Here is a 20,352-nt window from a genome sequence, read left to right on the forward strand (position 1 = left end):
CATGTCTTCATATAGAGTGTTTCCATGTTTGTGTTCTGAGGCGGGATGCTTTCATCTCTAAGACACTGGTATCACAGTAAAAGTGTGTTGAGGCAGGTGATTATGGAGCTGATCTGGCAGACAATTTGAGCGTTAGGGGATTTTCAACCCAATTACTCTTCACCTCTCCTCAGAGTCACTTCCAGCTCTGGGGGAATGAGACAGGGAGCATTTGGTTTCGGATGTCAGTACACACTGATTGTAGAGTGACAACATGAATTAAAAATAGCATCAGCACATCTATAAAAGTCTGGACAGACCAAAGCCCAGACACATACAGCAGAGAGCGAGACAGAAACAGAGGAGTCTGCTGAAGCATCTCTGTTTCCCTGGGCAAACTTCCCCGCCGCCACAGACACGACTGACAGGCCAGCCGAGCCGGGCATCAAGCCTGATCTCAGAGGAGACAAGATCGACCGACGAGTCGCAGAGACCCAGAGGAGGTGATAAATCTGACACATCGACACAGAGATCTGCCCACAGCAGCGGAAAAGATGCCCGTCTGTACCGTCCTGGAGAAGCATAACGGCGTTGTGGTGGCCGCTGAGCTGGCCTGCAGCGTACGGGAGGAGAACAAAGCTCAGAGGGAGAGCTACAGCGCCGACTGGCAGAGTGTCAACCTCAAGACTCAACCTCAGGACAGGTGAGAGCTTTCAGACCTGCAGCAAAACACCCCAAAGATCCTCAGTGTTGTATGACCCACCACTGAACGGTAGAAGAATCTCTTTTTTATCAGATAAAGTAATACTAGATACCAATGACACCTTGGCTTTGGTATAGGTGTAATTTATAACATCATAAAAAATATGGATTGAACTTGGTAGGAATTATTTAATTCTTGGTAGACGTCTTCTCACACTCAAAGGCAATTGCAGCCTCATTAAGCGAGTAAATCACCACGAGTGCTCCCACCGTTTCTAACCTCATTTTCTGTGCAATTCCTGCAGGCAGACAATGAACATGAATGACGACTCTCGCAGGGAGACTCTGTCCCGGCAGTGGCAGGCCCGCTCCCTGGTCCAGACCTGCCCCTCTGGCGTCTACAGAGTGGGCACCGTCGAGAGGGGGGTGAGGGAGCACCAGCTGCTGCCGAAAAGGAACACACTCCCCCTGCCCATCTTCACCCCCGCAGAGCTGGGTGTTCGGCTGGGACGGGGCGCCCCGCACACCGAGGAAGACCTGCGGCCCTTCCCCACCCCGGACGGAGCCTGTCCCGCCAAGAGGACCGTGGACGAGATCACGAAAGACCTCCCCCCCGTCAAACCGACTCGCATGGAGTTCGCCAAAGCGCCGAGAACCCTGGGCCGCTCCATGTCGCAGGAGGCCCAGAGAGGGTGAAACCCCAATCAGAGAAAAAGCGAGAGAGAGAGAGTGGGGATGTTAGGGAGAGACGAGAGAGGGTGAAAGCTGGTAAAGGATAGTCAAAAGCATGAAAAGATGTATATAGATTTATCCTGAATGACATTCATCATAAACACTACGTAGATCATTAGCACCGTCTGTGTATCTGTCCCATTTTGGCAGGTAAATGTCACGCTTTGTCACTGTCGGCATTCGGTGGTCAGTGGTATTAGGACGGGTGAAATGATGGAGAGGCAGACATGTTGCAGGGTGTGTGCGTTCAGCTGTGCCACGGGCTAATCTCTCTGCTGCCTGGAAAAGAGCAGCGGGGCCTTTGCCATGTCGGCTGCTCGCTCACTGGGCTCCCGTGACCCTTTTTCCAGTTACTGGTATGCAGGCCAAATGGCATTTACTGCGGAATGGCTGTCATAGCATGCAGTGGTGCACTTCCACCCAGTTGTATGCAATTTCTTTTTTTTTTTTTATGTTTCCATGGGGTAAATGAAAGTGTTCTTGAGATTTGTGCATAAGTATTTCATGGTTTATACCTGAAATATGTGGTATTGGAATCTAACGGTACAGCAAGTGACAAAAAGAAAACAAGGCAGAAAAGTGTAAAGAGGAATTTAAGGTGGTGGGGGGTGGAGGGGGGCTGAGGTAGGGGGTGACGAACATGACTTGGACTCAGTGCTCCGGTTTTATAACAACAGATAGACGCTGGTCAGCCTCCAGGCCTTGGAAAGCCCCCGACGATCTCTGATCCCTGTAAAGGGCACAGAATGCTCCAGCGTGATCACACCTGCAGCCAGCGCCAGGAAGCTGTATATATTTATGTTGGTGTGTGTGTGTGTGTGTGCGTATGTATGTGTGCATGTGTGTGTGTCTGTGCCTGTGCTGACACCTCTAATCAGGAGGACTTAGGAAAACAGGATATAATAATGTGTCCCATAAGACTCACTGCATTAACGGGTCCGCCCTGATAGTTGAGTGGCAGCTTATATATATTTATATAGATGCTAGCTGAGTTCCTTGAACTTTCCCTGGTGTAACAGAGTTTGAAAAATGTAGTGTGTTCTGTTGTAACGTTGAGATATTTTGCCTAGAGAATTATTTTTATTATTTTTACTAATAAAAATTGAATTGCTCTTCATTCCTCTGTTACTGTGTTTTCTTTCTGGAGTACAACATAATCACATCCTGCTTTGATTACATTTAATAATGGATGATGGGGGGTCAAGTACAGCGAAGGTAATGACTGATGAAAGGATGGTGGCACAGAGACAGAAGTGATGAGAGTTTAATATAAACGGACAAATTACCGCAATCAAGGCTTACTTGTAATCCGCTTGATCGCGGCTTCTGACCGGGCAGCAACAGCTGAGCCGTTTCTAAATGTTGTGAGGATGTCACACGCCTGCCGCCTCGGGGCAGCTTCTTAGAAATATAGACACTGTGGGAGAATAGATTTCATCACATTAGATGACACAGCAAAAAATAACAGGATAGACACCACCAAAAAACATAACCATGTGAAAAAAAAAAATTGAAGCTGCACTGACAGGCTTTATTACCGCTTCAAGGATTGTTCTCCGCCGCCACTGACAGAGCCAGACAAAACCAGGGCTTGCTGAATGGTTGAAACTGATGACAGACATCTTGATCTTTTGAAGCTCCAATCACAATTACCAAGGAATGTTTTACGACATTTGGTCAAAGTTTCTGGTGTATATACAGGAAAGGAATCAAACAGGAGGTTAGTATGCCTATTAAGGAAAATATGCCCGCCCAGTTATCATGAAAAAAAAAAATGATAATGCAGGAATAAAATCGAGTAAACACACTCTTTCTCCCTAATTTCTCTGAGGAGGAATGTACCAGACAGGCTGAGGTGAATAGGTGGGTGTGTGTCCTGGATCCCTGTCTCTGATTATTTGGGTACATGGTGTCACACTGTCCTCCCTCTGAACAAACCCCGCTTCACCACTTCATGTCCCTCGTTTATCTCTCATGTTCCACCTCCATGTCTGTCATTCTGCCCAGAACACACTGTTCCCCGCCGCCTGATAGCGTGTAGGGATCTGATGGAGGCATCGTGTCCCTCCGCTGATCCATTCATTCTACATCATTTACCTTATCTAAACTTTAAATTAAAAGTCCGTCTTTAGCTTGCCTTCTCTGACAAATTCCCACTCCGTTTCTTTGTTCATACATTTCTCTCTTAAACTCTTTTCCCAGTCACTTTGTCTCTCTCTCCGTCGTCATTCTCGCCCCCTGTGACAGGCCGAGTTTAGTGGTTTGATGGTATTAATAGCTGGGTAAACATTGGCATTGCCCTGGAGACAGTGGAGACAGCCGTATCAGCACGTTCCTCTCATTTGAGCTCTTAATCCTGCTGTTTTATCAGAGCTTTTGGTGTGCTGCCTTCACTCCCTATCTTTAAAATTACCCTCCTGCACAAGCCCTCAAATGCTGTGCGCCCCACCCCACATAGTCACGGCGACAATCTGCAGCAATTGTTTCCAAACTCCAGATCGACCCTCGGCGCTGGAACTATTTTCAGGAGGAGAACGGAGGAATTCAGACGGGAAATGAGATCGGTAAATTTTTACATCAGGCCTGGACCAAAGAGAGGTTTTTAAAATTTTAGTATCTTTGTTTACGTGCTTTCAGTGGGTATGCTTCAATACCAAGACAGTAAAGACGATGCATGGTATGTTCACAGAAAAGCACTTTCCTACGGTCAGCTGCATTCATGGGCACTGCCAGGAATTTTGGGCCCCATGAAAACAAAAATACATATATTTACTCAATGATGGTTTAATAATTTTATATTAGTTTTTACCTATCACTGCAAAAACTCAAAATCTTACCAAGATTATTTGTCTTATTTCAAGTCAAAAATGTCTTATTACCAGTCAAAATATCTCATTACACTTAAAATAAGACATGATCACCTCAGAAGTAACTTGTTTTTAGACAATTGTCTCTCGTTTCAAGTGAAAATTTGCTTGAAACAAGTGAAAATTTGCTTCTTGTTTCTAGCTAATTTTCACTTATTTCAAGTGAATTTTCACTTTTTCCACTGGCAAATTTTGCAAATGAAACAAGCAAATTTTCACTTGTTTCAAATGAATTTTTACTTGAAACAAGTGCAAATTGTCTAAAAACAATTTACTTCTGAGCTGATCATGTCTTATTTTAAGTGTAATGAGATATTTTGACTAGAAATAAGACATATTGACTTGAAATAAGACAAATAATCTTGGTAAGATCTTGCGTTTTTAACTTTTCCCCTATATACGGTGCCCCTGACTGCATTGTCCTCACTGTTTTATCCCATGTGACAGACCTGCAACCCAAAACCAGCAAGAACAATCCTTAAGGGTCACATCCACTGACTCATCAACTCTGTTAAGAGCAAAACACACGGCTCCTGTGTACTGTTTTACTCCAAGACCTCATCTTTCTGAGTCATTTCCACACACACACCTTTTGTGAGTACTTGGCACACTGTTCTGTCAGTATCGAACACTAATATGAAAATGCTTACTGCAAAGTAAAAGGACAGAGGTTTGAAATCCAGTCCTCATATCCGCCACAAAATCCACATATTGCCTTTAACTGTTCAGCTACTCAGCAAGACCTTGACTAACCGAATGAGATGTGAAAGCCAAAGAATTGAGCAGATGTGTGTAATCCATGACTAAACTGGCACGTTATGAGCTGCATTTGCAAAAGCAACAGTGAAGTTTTGTATCCTTCCCCACTTTCAGGAGTAGAGCAATAATAGCCATCTTGAGCTGTCACTGAGCTAAAATGTAAACTTAAAAAAAAAACAAGCCAAATATTGACATTGGATCAGATCTCTAAATGACTAAAAATATTCTAGGGGAGGACCGCAGGAGCCCCCACCCCCCATCCCACACAGTCATGCACCTCTTACATCATGGCTACACCCCTGACCTCGCTTCTTAGTGAAGTAAATCCTATATAATCCTTTTTATTTGTTGAATTACGCTGTATTTTCATGCGCTCTCCCTCTTTTTAGGGTAACCTTGGATTTCAGAGTTGCTCGTCATCACTCGCAGACTTCATTCTTCCTTCTTCCCCTAATCCCTCGGAGTACTCAACAAGATGTATTTAAAGAGTGTCACGCAGTGTGAGACGTGCGGTGTCACTCTCTTGTTACGTTGCCCACGGTGGTGTGTAATGGCATCAATCAGCGTGCAGAGGGAATGCTTGTCATTGCCGGGATATTAGTTTCTTGTGGTCTGTGTCACAGCAGGACGAAATCACAAAATGGAAATAAGACACACACACAAACACAGTAGAAATATACTCCTAAAGGCAAAGAGTTATTTGAAATGTATCTACATGTGTAAGCTGTGGATTCAGGCTACAGGGTACTGAAGGAAGACCAAAGCCGGTACTCGCCAAAGATAGACATTTAAGACTATCACTTTTAAATTCAATAATGACAGATTGTTGCTGCTCCCCACTGGATAAGTTGGGTAATGCATGCTGGAAAAAGTAAAAGTCTGAATTGCCATGAATATAGTATACATTATTGTAAGCCGTTTCCGTTTATTGTACATTAAGATGGAACAGAGTGTGAGATGAGGGGACAATTAACCTTAAGCAGAAGTGTCAAATCCTCCTGAAAAAGAGGAACAAATTCAGGATAGGCAGTCCCATCATCGTTGGAGGCCGGTGGACGCACAAAGGGGTAAAATAACGGCGAGGGAAGCAGGAGACCTAATCATGATCTCTTCTGTGCTGCTGCTGTCTTTCCTCTGCAGCGCCGAGCGGCTCTGCGAAGAAAGCGAGAGAGAAATAAAAAAGCATCTGATGAACGCCCTCCTGCAACCATTCACAATCATCAGAGGCATTATCACTAACAGCACCCCAATCAGCACCCGTCTCATCACTACTACTGTGAGGCTCGCTGTTGTCACCTCTATTATTATACCCAGCCTCAAAGGCCCCGTTTGACATCACAGGAGCAGAGTATGCTAATTGTGTTGCTGTGTAATGGTGTACCTGCTGCAGGAGGGATGTCGGCTCCTGCGGCTCTGGTGGCACCGGGTGGGGGAGGCGGAGGGACAGCGAGCCTGAATCACACATTGCATACACATCACACAAACACACACATGAACACACATGCATCAGTGTAATGTCCTGGCTATTTTTATCCACCTAGTTCTAATGATGTCAACTAATATGTCTATAGGCCCGCACCGTGCTTTATGTGTGTTGTAACCTCAGGATGTGATGTGGCGGGGTGTGTGTGGGGTTTGGGGTGTGTGTTGGGATGGGATGCCAGTTCACTGACCACTACCTTCAGGTACACACAGTCCCTGCATCTGAGATTATTTGCCAGCAAAACTTGCAAACCTGCTTTTATTGACTAAATTTCTAGGGGCAGGTGGAATAAGATGAGATACTCAAAGATGCAGAAATTATTAGAAGTAAATCACCGTGAGCATAGATATCGATTTCTCCCTTGTTGTGTTTTTTTTTTTTTTTTTTTTTTTTTAATAGAAATAGATTTCTGACACTTTGCTTGATTGTTTCCCATTATGATAATAAAAACAAATCTACAAGATCACATTTGCACTCACTTGGTGGTAAAGCATGATAAGTGCCACAACCAGCCATACCAAAGTGATCTCATCCATGATATTTAGCTCTGGTTTCTTAGTTTGGTTGACCCAGAGACAAAAGTTAGTGCTGCAGGAGGCAAGAGTTTTATGTACAGTAAGAATCCATAAAGTCAATGTCCCAATAAAACACATAAACCATTAGATTAAATGACTATTTCGCAGTTTGTGCTGGCTTCTCAGTGATTTCAATGAATGATTCTGAAATTTGTAATTTACTTCAGCACTTTAGTGGAAGCAGAACACATTTAGGGTATATGTTTCCACTTTTCACTTAGATTTTATGCCTTTTTTTGCCTAAGAAAGAAGAAATCCCTTTTTTTTTTATCATCTTCAAGCACAAAGTAACAGAGAAGAGCATCCCATTCCCAATGACTGAAATGCTGTAGATTTACTGGTTTTGTCCAGATGAAGTTCTGGTGTTTGTGCAGCTTTTTCTTCTGCCCACAAGAAGCCATGAATCAACACGCTGCAGTGAAATACAAACTTCTCAAATAACCTCTCTGTGTGACAACAAGAAGAGCAAACACAAACCACAGGAAACACAAGACACAGTTAACAACATCACAATACATTACAACACCAGATTGGGAGGATAAAGGGCTTGGGGTTAAAGGGTTAGTCCAGGTGATTTTGTATAATGTCACAGTAATACCCTCGGCTTATGTCAGAGTCCTTAAGGAAACTGGCTGCTCTCTGCTGTTCTCCATATTAAGTAGGTCTATAAAGTCCTTAACCCAGCGCTCCCTCAAGAGGCAGTCTGATGTATGCGACTAAGGAGAATGAGTCTCTTAACTGCTAGGCAACCAAATGTAGATAAATGGCTGATGGAGCTTTGATACTCTGCAGTTTTACCCTCAGGCATATGAGTCAGCCTAAGGTTAACCTGACCCGCGAAAATGTCTGAGATCACAGCAATTGCATGGCACCACACTGTCTTAATCACTGGACAGTCTCGGCGCATATTAAATCAAGTATTATTACTATTTTTTTAATCAGTCTTGGGGCACCCTGGTGGCTCACCGGATGAGAGCGCACACCACATGTCAAGGCTGAGTCTTGATCGTAGCGTCCTGGGTTCAGGTCCCACCTCGGGCCATTTGCTGCATGTGTAACGTATACCTTATCCTGAATGGACTAACACATGACATATTTAGATGTTTTGATGCATGCCCTCTAGATATCATCCCATACAGAATGTGAAAACTGAGTCATTACGTTCAGGCCATTTGTACCAGTAGTAGGGGATTGGGGCCATTATTCAGTAACACTGCAGTACATTTCTTACAAACTATATTCCTAAAAGTAACACCAAGTTGTGGATGAGTTCAGTGGCCTCACTTCACCTTTAGACTGCTAGTTAGTTTTGCATACATTAACAATGATGACTCACAACACCATATTCTTTAACAATTTGCCAGACGAGCCAAATGCCCTATTTGATTTAACGTTTTAATACCTTGATGTTGTCAATGCTTACTCCAAAGAGTGTTTTTACCAGTATTAAAGAGGAAGATGATCCCACACAGGACAAAATGGAAGGGATACATCTTCTATGACATTTCCCTTGTGTAGCATTACAAGAAAACCTAATGTTATTGTCTAAAAAATTTTTTTGAGGGGGGGCTTATGTATCCCAGGTTGAGGATGCATCTTTGTAACTTGATAATGTAGACTCCTCCAGTCAACGCCAGCTGCCCCATACAGGCTCTGGTTTATAAACCCACTCTGCAGGGAACTGTGAGCTAACAGCAGGGGCATAGTGAACACATTTATTTTTTTTAGGGCTGTGTTCTGATGCCTGTCACAAGCTATTTAACCTTTGAAAGCTGAGCAAATTGATTTGATTTCTATCAAAAGCATGGGGAGAAGGTGACAAGCAAATTAACAAGAAGTGACTCGAAATCAGCAAGAAATTTGTAAAAAAAAAAAAAAAAAAAAAAAAAAACAAGAAAATGACCTAAAAATTGCCAAAAAAAAGAGCAAAATATTACTGTAAAATTACAAGAAGACTATTTACAATTATTGTAAATATACAGCATATTTCAAATTACATTAGATAATTAATTACACAAAGATAAAGATAATTTTAATAAAACAAACAACAAAACCCAGACATGAAAAACAAAAAGAAAGTTATTTTTGTTAAGAGGGTGAACTAAAACCTTTCAAACAAAAAAAAAAAAAAGAAGCCTCCTGGGTTTCAAAGGGTTTGTATGCACACACAAAAAATGTGACACAAATCTGTTGATTTATTTTTATGTAACAAAAAAAAAAAAAAAAAAAAAAATCAGAACATTCACTCCCCTCATGTTTGAAGTGATGGCTCTGCCCCTGGTTGAGGCAGTAATGGTGGATGTCTGGGACACAAACACACACAAACATGTTCTGCATATTCCAGGAATTCATGATTTCCTACATTTTCCCAAAACAGCTTGAGCTTGTTCCATCCAGCTGGGCGTTTCTTGAGGTTACACAGAGTAACAGCAACAGTGACAGTGAAACAGCATATTAAGAACAAGAGAGAAAGTTTTTCACATTGAGAAAAGGCAAGATTTGCGCCCCTCAGTCAAAATGCAAGACGTCTTCTGGCCGCATGGCCGTCTGGTCCAAGAAGGCATCTAACTGTTAGTAGCGCTCTGCTTCTTCTATGACGGATTTCCCGCTGTGATCGCTGAATGTTAGTGCAAAACGGTGAGTCTAGAAAGAAGCCGTTTCTCTTTGATTCTGAGCAACTGACACCGAAACCTGGCAATTACAGCGGATGTTTCAGACAGACAAGCTCCATTGTAGCTGCAGTGAAAATGTCTCTACATGACAAGATATTGTACCTTTGGACAGTTATCTTGGAGATAAGAAAAGAAGAGTCTTAAGATCAATTCCACACTGAAACACTTTTTTGAGTGGTTGAGGTGTTATGAAATACAACCACACCGGTCATGTTGTCAGCATTTGAGCGCTAATGTTCCGGTTCTGTAGTTATCACACCAAACCTTAAAATGAGGTACAGCTGAAGCCGTCCCAGAGCCGTCCCACTTTTCAAACGTACTGTCCTGCATTTGTAAACAAGCATGCCCCCCCCCCCCGCCACAGGTGTCCCCACTGGATGGTACACGTTGAGGGAAGCAGTGGGAGAAGAGGGTTTGTACATGTTGGACTATGAGTCATGCTGGAGCCACGGACATGAGATCATGGGTTCATGGGACATGGGTAGCATGAATGTGCTTTACAACTTTCATGGCAATCTGCCCAGTTGCTTTTAAGATATCAAATTTGACATTATGGCATAAGGGTGGCTTGCACTGAAAGGGCGTAAGGTCACCAAATTGGACAGGGTGCATTCTCTGGGGAGCATGAATGTGCTCATCAAATGCTATGGCAGTTTGCTTAATAGCTTTGATCAGAGCTTCCCAAAGTCCAGACCTTGGTCCACATCCAGACTGAACAGCAAATCAAAGTGGACTTAACACATACCCTGTGTTATGAATACAATACACTCCTGATCAAAATTTTAAGACCAGTTGAAAAATTGCAAGAATTTACATTTTGCACTGTTGGATCTTAAGAAGGCCATGACAGTGTGGGTACCTGACAGAAAATGACACTGAATCCACATTTTTGCGAAGATTTGGGCTTTTAAAGGCAGTGGTCTTAAACTTTTGATCAGCTGATGAACAGCCTATTTCAGTTTAATGGTTGTTTGCAATAAATTGCTTACTCATTTTTTTTTTTTTTTTTTTTTTTTGGTCTCACTCCCATTTCTTCTTTTTGCATTTTGAAGCTATACTTAGAACCTTCTTAAGATCCAACAGTGCAAAATGTAAATTCTTGCAATTTTTCAACTGGTCTTAAAATTTTGATCAGGAGTGTATGTTACAAGGTGTAGCATTTCCTGTTTTATTGGTTGTTGCTGCCGAGTTCACACATGAACCAGATAATTTCCTTAGGGGTAGGTGCAAAGCTTTTATTGCACTTACAGTAATGTGAGGAGCGCAGTTGTCGTCAACCTGAGCAACATTATCTTTACTATCTTCACTTGGTTCACTGTCTGTTAAAGTTATAAGTGGGCTGATCAAATGTTAGTTTGGTTATCTCCAATCGTTCCAGTCCTCTGATCTTGAATAAAAATCAGATGTGGATCTCTGAGTAATAAGTTTGAGAAGCCCTGGTCCAGATGTTGAGATATTGGTATATGCCAAAGTTTTGCCTGATGGTGGTGATACAGAGAAGAGACATGAAGTCATCAAAACTAATGGGGTTCATTTTCTGGGGAGCATGAATGTGCTCGCCAAATGTTATGGCAACCCGCCCGGTATATTCTGATGTTGCCTCAAGGACGGGCAGACCACCAGCTCTCTTAATGCCCCAGCTGCCAGCGGGGCAAAAACATGAAGCTCCAACTGGGTGCAGAATTACTCTTTGAGTCATTTAGAGTTTTGCCTATTTGGATTTTGTTTTTCGATATATTTGTTGTAAATAACAGTGCTTTTATTTTTTTTTACTGGCTCATTCTTTGGAAGGTTGAGAGAATAAATACAGGACAAACACATAAAGACCGCCTCCGACTTCACTCCCTGAGGGCTGTTTGATTCCACTTTAGGTAGATACAGTATCAGCAGTGGGTCCAAATTTCATTACACATCTCATAATCTCATAATGATTATCGTGTCTTCTGATAAATTAAACCAAATACACTCCTCCAGGGCATTGGGATATCTAATATGTTCCTCCAGCTGTACTGGATTTTTACAGGCTGTGTAATTCCTCAAATGAAAGTGATACACTGACTTTTTTCTCTTTCAGCTATATTTTATCTCTTGTGTGAAGAAAGCAAACTAACTGTTAATTAATGGATTCTTGCAACTTTCCCCCCATTTCTTTGCTGTTGTAATAATGAGTTGATTAAATGTAGTGAATATATTGAGCATATGGTACTGTATATTTTCTCACAGACCTAGTATCTCATTAATTTACGGATCTGCAAGCATAACTATTTTAGACATCGAGTCTTATCTGTAAGCATTTCATTTTTTTTTCCCCATAAATGAGTGTGCATACAGTGGGCATGTTTGAGAGATAATAGTAACCTGCATCTTTTTTTTTTTTTTTTTTTTTTGTTATATAGCAGCTTGTCATGGAAAGATGCAGAGAACAGTTATAAAGATATTCTGTCTAAGGCTTTTTCTAAAATCTGCTTTGAAAACAATACAATGGAATGATCTTTATTGTCATTATACTCTGGTACAATGAATTTTCGCATGGCTTCTGTCACTGTAGCTGAAAAGAATCAATAAAAGATAGATTAACTAAGAGAACTAAGAGGTGGAACCAAAGAGAAAGGAGAGAGAGAGAGAGCTGAGTCGCTGCGTCTTCACACGCCACCATTTTAACACTCGGTTCAATCATCGCATGACTCATCCACTCATTTTTTTGGCATTTTTCTATATGAATTATTTGACTGTGATGTCTCGCATGACTCATTAAGGATTTTTATGTGATTTGATACAGAAATGGGCTAGATTTGATGATGGTGTGGGCGCTTGGACAGGGGCTGTGCATCACCTGTCTCTGTGTGACAGAAGGGAGGCTGGCTCCAAGGCTTCAGCAGGGTCTTGATAACCCAGTGTGGGTTGAGGCAGGGGTGGGGGGAACCACGCCGGGTAGGACAAGTATGTGGCAGCCTGGTAATAGTGATGGTACACTCCTGGGTCCTCTTCTTCCTCGTGAATTATTGCTACACTTTCGGTGGCCTGACAAAGCAAAGGAGAAAGACAGCCAGACAGAGATGAAAATCATTATAATATATCACTGCAAAACTCACCATTTTAACCAGCTGTTTTGTCTCACATTCCGTTTTACAATTTTGTTCACCTTGAAAGAAGGAATGAGAAAGTTTAACTTTTGTTTTTTTTCCCCCCAAAATAATTACACAAATTTTATGAATTTTCTAGTTGTAGGGCAGAAAAAGGTGGATCGTTCTATCAGCATCCAGATAATATTTCTTGGGTAAATTTTCAGGGAAATTTTGTTGTTTGGAATGGACAATCATTTTGCTCCAATGCCATGTTGGTCTACAAATTTTAGTTTAAGTGGTTGGATTTGAATTTGCAATGAAGCTAAGTGAAGAGAAGGGATTCAGTTCAAGTGAGAGACATGCAAGACAATGCACACAACCACGTTTTCCTGTGTCGATGTGGCACAATGATATCATCTGGAACCTACCACAGGGAGAGGTGGAGGGCCAGAGTCGCCGAATGAGCCGAGGGCTGACATGGTCATGTTGTTCAGGATGACCTGGTGCATCTGGGCATTCTGGATCATCATCATCTCTACAAGGTCTGCACACACACACACACACACACACATTTTAAATTTGATGATCATCAGATGGCCTATGTGTTTTATCAACCTGCTATTCTTTTCTCTTGCGTCTGGGTGACTATTAAACGACACTGTGTCAAACTGAGCGACTAAGTTTGATGTAACTCAATTTCAAACGTCGTCCTCACTCAATATTTGTTCGGCAGTGACTCAACCCACTAAATTATTTAATTTGTTCTCAGTGCTATGCAAAAGCCCTCTAGCCAAAGGTTCAGACAGGAAATTCAGGAACCTCTGTCGAGCCTGCTTTAATTCCACTGTTACTGATAAATGATTTTTAAATGCAGCTGACTATAATTTTGGTCTACACACAGCACCCCTCAGTTGTAAGTCACGTCTCATATGGCTTTTAATGGTGTTACTTTTATTGTGTACTGTGAACGCATTGTCTATTGTTTTGCTGTCTGTATGATTTGGTGGCAGATGAGTTTCGCCTTTGGCAATTAATAAAGCCATCTAATCTAATCTAATCTGATTTTAGTAATATTCTCCACCATGTTAAATTATTTAATGCCTCCCAAGCAATATGATTGAGGTCTCTGACCATCACTTGTTTGTTAGCATCTGCCAGTGATGGAGTGATGCAACATTCAGCAACATGACACTTACCTTAGTACGCTTCTCCATCTTGACGGGGTAAAGTCAATTCCATAAATAATGCAGCAAATTAATGTCAGCTAATGGGAGTCTCTGAGGAATATTCACATTGAGTGAAATGACAGAGGAGCAGAGAGCTCATCTAAGATGTGAGATTATGGTCTGGTCTTTACTTTGATGATGAAAAGTAAATATAAAATCCAGTTATTGCATTTCCTGTGATGAAATAATTTTGTTGCTCTTGTCATAATGTAGATTTGAAGTTCTAGTAACATCATCCAGCAGGTTTTGATCTGAAGTTTCTTTTTATCACTTGTCTTTTAGTTGATGGTCAGGTCTACAGTATCTAAACCAGTGTTTTGCCTGTACTATCAGTGCTTGCTTTGGAAAACCTTAATTAACTGTGCTGTTGACGTGCAACACACATCCAGAATCGATGATCCATAAAAACCCAGAATTATAACTGGAAAAAAATGAAGTAAATGCAGAAAAAAACATGCTGACACTTTTCAGAGAAGCTGCTGAATTGGTGTAACAATACAGTAAGATCATTAAATGTTAAAGCTGCACTAAGCAAGATTTTTATGCAAAACCACAAAGTGAGGCTGTAGTGTCCCATCTATTTATCCATCCATTCGTGTCGCATTCGTTCGATGCCAAGGAGGGCATGCCAAACTACTTTTCCTAGGCCACATCCACTAGCGTCTCCTGGGGCGTCCTGAGGCATATACATCGCCCTCAGCATGCCGCAGGGTCTCCCAGTCGGAAATTCCCAGAACACATGTCTAGAAGGCATCCTAATTAAATGTCCAAACCCCCTCAACTGGCTCTTTTCAACGTGGAGGAGCAGCAGCTCTAATCCAAGGTCCTCCCATTTCAGAGCTCTTCATCCTGTCCCCAAGGGTGAGCCCAGCGAAGGATGCTCACTTCAGTTTCCTGTGACTGCGGCCACTGCACCAGTCTGTCTGTAAATGACTTAACTGTCACCTGTGATCCAAAGATACGTGAACTCCTCCACTTGGGGAAGTAAGTCACTCCCATTTGGATGGGGCAACCCACCTTTTTCATATAGAATACCAGTGCCTCAAATTTGGAGGTGCAGATCCTCATCCCGGTAGCTTCACAATTGGCTGCAAACTCTACCAATGCATACCGGATACAGTCTACTGAAGCCAACAGGACCACATCATCTGCAAAAAGCAGAGATGCAACCCTGAGGTCACCACACTGGACAGTTTCCAAACCTCTCCTGTCGTTTAAAATCCTGTCCATGAAAGTCATGAATAGAACTGGTGACAAAGGACAAGATTGGCCACCACCTACTGGGATTGAGTGGACACAGCTCTCATTACACTTTTCCAGCAACCGGATGGTTTACAATGGCCTCAGCATCCCATACTCCCACATGCATGTCCTCTGTGCACTGACAGTCTGCCATACCTTGGTTGAGACAGTAAAAAGTCTTCTTGAGGTCTACAAAGCACATGTAGACAGAATGGGTAAACTCCCATGGCCCTCTAATATCCTTTCTAAGGTCAAATGTTTGGTCTGTTGTTCCATGGTCAAAATAAAACCTGCATGGTTCCTCCTGAATTCAGAGAAGAGTGTCTAGTGGCTTTGCCCAGGTTTATCTCAGGGGTCAGTATGATCAATGCCAGTAAAACATTTCAGTGGACATGAAGTGAAAAATCAAAAGAGCAAAATATACAAAACTCTGTCCCAAACAGCCACAAGCAAGGACTCTATTGAGGGACGCAAAGCTGGACTTGTGAATAACTTAAGTTCAAGGTGTGCTCCATTCACTGACATCACATTAAGTTAACAAAGTCCTTCAAACCTCTGAAAATTCAAAGTTACTTCTCACGCAGGAAAAGCTTTTCAAGTAAAAATTCCAACATTAACAAATACTCCTGAGCTATTTACTGTATCCTGGAGGCCATTCTTTTTATTGGATTATACCTTTAAAAGTACTTGACTACATGTAGATGATGGCTAAGCAAGGCCAGCTCGTACGTGCTGCTGCACTTAGACAAAAAGTGAACCCACACACACACACACCCACTTGATGGACTTGTCCACACAAGCTAAGAGTAGACCATAAATAATATATCTGAGTGCATGTATTCAAGACGGTGACAGACAGGCAAGAATAACTGTGAGTGTGAAATCCTGAGATTTAGAATATGTGTGTGTGTGTGCGCTGACAGTCTGCCATACCTTCCTTGACGTGACCACAAGGCCTAATGGAGGGAGCGGCGCCGGGAGGCATCATGGTTGCTGGGAGCAGCTGTAGGATAGTGGTGGGCTGCTGGGGTGCCTGGGGAGGAGAGATATAGGACAGTAATGAGGCTCTCTGCCTGGAAGCACAGTAGCACAGAATCAGCTGCCGCTTCTACCTATGCAGGTGGTGAACCTCCACTCCACAGGAGGGGAAGAAATGATTATCTTCCAAGCGCCAATCAGGATTAAAAACATCACCCCAACTGATATTATCTTCTGACATATTCTGACTTTTATCTTCATAATGTAAAATTAGAGTGCGATGTGGAGCTGTGTGTTAAAACAGCACAGGAAACATTAACTAAAATATTGCCTTTGAATATTGATTGATATGAGATCTTTGATATTGTCACCATAGCGGACAGTCTAACAACCTGCCATAACAGAGGCTGAACCAGGAGAGCGAACACTTACTGGAAAAATCTTCAAAGGGTGCGGATCATATGGCTGCACATGTTGATAAGTATCCTCTGTCCATGCCATTATATATTTATATCTGTATAAAAATAGCAATGAGGATAACCTGGTATTTATTACCAGATATTCAGTCACCTGTGTATTTCTAATTTGCTTGATGAAGTGTTGAGGCCAGCAGCAGCAGGTTGCCGAGGTGCCAAAGCACAACAGTTTTCTCTTTCTGCCTCTCTCTCTCTCTCTCTCTCTCTCTCTCTCTCTCTCTCTCTGTGTGTGTGTCTCACACATAAACACACTCTTTCTCTCTCTGTCTGTTGTTCTAGTCTGTTGTGATCACTGTGGGAAACACAGGATGATTGTGTGATTGTTCTCACACTGGACAAAAAAACAAAACAGAACTATAGGAAACCGTTAATGCACATTAGAGCCATGATGGAAAGCGCAGTAGGATGTCCTCCTCAAGTAGAAGCGTTCGTGGCTGATATTTAACTTAAGTAAGACTAGAAGTGCTGGCATGAAAATCTTAAGGAAAAGGATAAAACCAGCGTGTTAAAACTCCATTCTTTAAACTGGAGAATTTGGAAATTAGAAAATAAAGTGCATAAAGTAAAGATTACTGTTCTCTTCTTCCCTGACTGTGTCTGTCTCAGCTTACTGGCACATTTAATGTCCATCGATCATTATTACTAATGATTATTGACAGCTGCCAAAATCCTACTGTGATGAATGCAATTTTAAATTTATAGCTAAGTGCAATACTTAAAGTAAAAATGTACTCAATTAAAACACAACATACATACATCATACATTGGCCCCCGATTGTGGAACAGCCTGCCGGAGGACCTGAGGGCCGCAGAGAACGTTGAGATTTTTAAAAATAGGCTCAAGACCCACCTATTTAATTTGGCTTTTAACTCATGCCCTTAATATACTCTTTCTTTTAACCTGACTTTTATTTAATGCTATTTTTATACCCTATACCTTTTGTTTGACTTTTAACTAAATGTTCTTATATGTTTATACATGCTTATTTTAAGTTTTATTAATGTTCTTATATATTTTTATTATATATGTTTTTATTTCTCTATATACTTTTATACTCTTATCGTATATGTTTACATACTTTTATCCCATATATCCAGTGTTTCCTCAGTGGGGGCCCTCTGCGCTGGGGGCTGTTATCGGCTGCGGCTGGGATGTCTCTTCTCGTGGGGATCACCGGCTGGGGTGGGTGGGGGCTCTGTGTGTGTGTGTGTGTGTGTGTGTGTGTGTGTGTGTGTGTGTGTGTGCGTATTTGTGTGTGTGTGTGAGAGAGAATCGTGGGGTGGGGGTCTAGAGGTTGGGGTGGGGGTGGGGGTCAGGGGGTGTTTTTAACATGTAAAGCACTTTGTGCTACATCTCATGTATGAAAAGTGCTCTACAAATAAAGTTTTGATTTGATTTTGATACACAACTAAATTTACACCTCATCTTATTTTAATATTATTGATGCTATTATTTGAAAAGAAAATCAGCAGCTTTAGAGTAGATGCAGCTTTCAAATTGTTTGCTAAGTGTATTTACAGTTACAGATTTCAATTTACAGTAAAGTATTATGCTAATTTAACTCTACAGGCAGGCCATTTGCCCCCAGTTAACACAGTGAAAGAAATAAAGGCAGGAAAGATTTAATGATATTAAAACACTCGTTCCATGATGATAAAAGCTTAATGTTGACAGATGATTGTTTAAAGATACTTTGGCCTAATTAGGTGTCCTAAAGGCATTGTGGACGCACTATGTGGGACTTCATTCTCCAGCCACTTTCAGCACAGTTAATAATAACAACAAATTTTTATTCATCTGTACGGCTGCATACTGTATCTCTTGAACAGCTAAGAGACTGGTTGCTATGGAGTGGTTGCTCTTGGTTTTGAAATCTGTGCACATTCTCTGTACTCTCAAGTTAATAATTTGTGCACTCAAAAATGTAATCTATTCCTTTAATAAATCCATTGCTCATCCTCGACTTAGAAATTCCTGCCGAGTCAAACGTTTAATGCAGGGATGGAAATGAAGCGAGTTAAAAAATGTTCTTAATCAGGTCTGCTTTAACAATCTGTATATTTCCATGCCTGAATCAAATCGCTGACCTGGATGTGTTTGTAAAAGAAGGTCATGGATCAATTAAAGATACTGATGATCAATCAGAGGATAAGGAGTTAGTAATTTGACTAATTAATTCTAAGGCACAATTTCAGGGCACAAAATAATAAATATATATATGGATTAACTGTGCACAATGTACAAACCTGAAACTGCAAGATTCAATATGATTTTCTTCTACTACTACTACTACTACTACTTCTTCTTCTTCTTCTTCTTCTTCTTCTTCTTCTTCTTCTTCTAGTACCACTACTTCTTCCTCTTCTTCTTCTACCTCTACCAAGTGGCCACTGGCACAACAGGTTGCTAAGCGATGCATGGAGAGTTTGACTATTAATATTTAAAGTTACTGTGATGCGGTCACAGGTGTACATTTATGGGGATGTTACCACGGCTTTGGACGTGACTGAGCCAATCAGAACGGAGGAGCAGAAACTATAATAAATGGTTACATGCAGCTACCACCTCAGCATGGTGGGGTACACTAATTAGCACACAGTTTACATTTGCTGTAGTCCCCTGTCTTCCAACTCTCTTTCCCAACACGTTCCCCAACCCACTCCAGCACTGTCCCTGTCAGAGAAAAAGGCCTTTCCGCCCCCATCGCATCCCAACACTGTAATTAAAACGCTGTAATCTGGGAGGATCGTCTCTATTTTTAAAAGCCCCCTGTCATGAGTGGGAAATGTGACACAAAGGGAAGCATCAAGCAGGGAGGAGGAGGAGGAGGACGAAGGAGGGGATATAAGAACAACTGCAGCAGCAGGTGATGACCAACTCTATGAGAGAGGAGGAAATTAATAAACAATGTATTACTGGCAGAGTGGCCTAAAGATAGTGTTGGCATATGGTTATCTTATCCAGCCTTTGCACCTCGCATCAACACTTCTTGAATAATCACAGTTTTACTATAGCAGCAGAAAGAAAAGACGGAAATGCTTTATGAAAAGGAAATGAGAAAAAAACTCTTTTAGAAGGACATGGTACAACTTCATGAGAATATTATAATGACACTATAAAAACACCATAATATACTACAAACGTAATGCAAGTCTCCAAAGGAATATTATTAGAATATTACGTCAGGCATACATGATATGCGTATCCAAATGGATGAGAAATTTCCAAAGGGCCTCACAGGGAACTTCAAGACCTAAAGACCTCTCCATAGGGACTGGGCTTCTAAGATATGATTAAATTATTAGCACTTGTCAGTAATATTTAATTACAATCCTGCACACAGACACACACGCCACCAGCACGCCGTCGTCAGCATTGGTTTAAGGGTGAGCTCACTGCATTAGGGATCATTTATTCATACCCTAGGGGTCCTGTGGGAAGGCCATGCTTGGGGACACCCAGCAGTTCTCTTCATCAGAGCCAACATCATTAACCACATTAGGCGAATCTTGTGGTGGATGCACTAAAAAGCAAATCGCATGGCATTATTGTTGCCTGGAACGAACAGCATTACTTTGAATGTTGTCCTATTAAG

General features: G+C 41.7%; 2 protein-coding genes across 2 annotated transcripts; one reads left to right on the plus strand and one right to left on the minus strand.

Moving 5' to 3' along the window:
• The first annotated feature begins 287 nt into the window (after positions 1 to 287).
• tcap (titin-cap (telethonin)) lies at positions 288 to 2,530 on the plus strand. Its single transcript, XM_030057045.1, has 2 exons — positions 288 to 682; positions 987 to 2,530. Exons 1-2 carry the CDS (start codon positions 534 to 536, stop codon positions 1,375 to 1,377), a joined length of 540 nt encoding a protein of 179 aa, XP_029912905.1. The 5' UTR covers positions 288 to 533; the 3' UTR covers positions 1,378 to 2,530.
• Positions 2,531 to 6,014: 3,484 nt separating this feature from the next.
• On the minus strand, positions 6,015 to 17,386 carry LOC115363182 (proline-rich protein 29-like). The gene is made up of 6 exons (XM_030057285.1): positions 17,330 to 17,386; positions 16,236 to 16,335; positions 13,263 to 13,378; positions 12,603 to 12,790; positions 6,421 to 6,491; positions 6,015 to 6,037 (listed from the first exon to the last, which is right to left on the minus strand). The coding sequence occupies exons 1-6, from the start codon at positions 17,384 to 17,386 to the stop codon at positions 6,015 to 6,017; spliced, it is 555 nt and encodes a 184-aa protein (XP_029913145.1).
• Positions 17,387 to 20,352: the final 2,966 nt, after the last annotated feature.

Source organism: Myripristis murdjan, chromosome 8 (assembly GCF_902150065.1).
Source record: "Myripristis murdjan chromosome 8, fMyrMur1.1, whole genome shotgun sequence".
Classification (NCBI taxonomy): domain Eukaryota; kingdom Metazoa; phylum Chordata; class Actinopteri; order Holocentriformes; family Holocentridae; genus Myripristis; species Myripristis murdjan.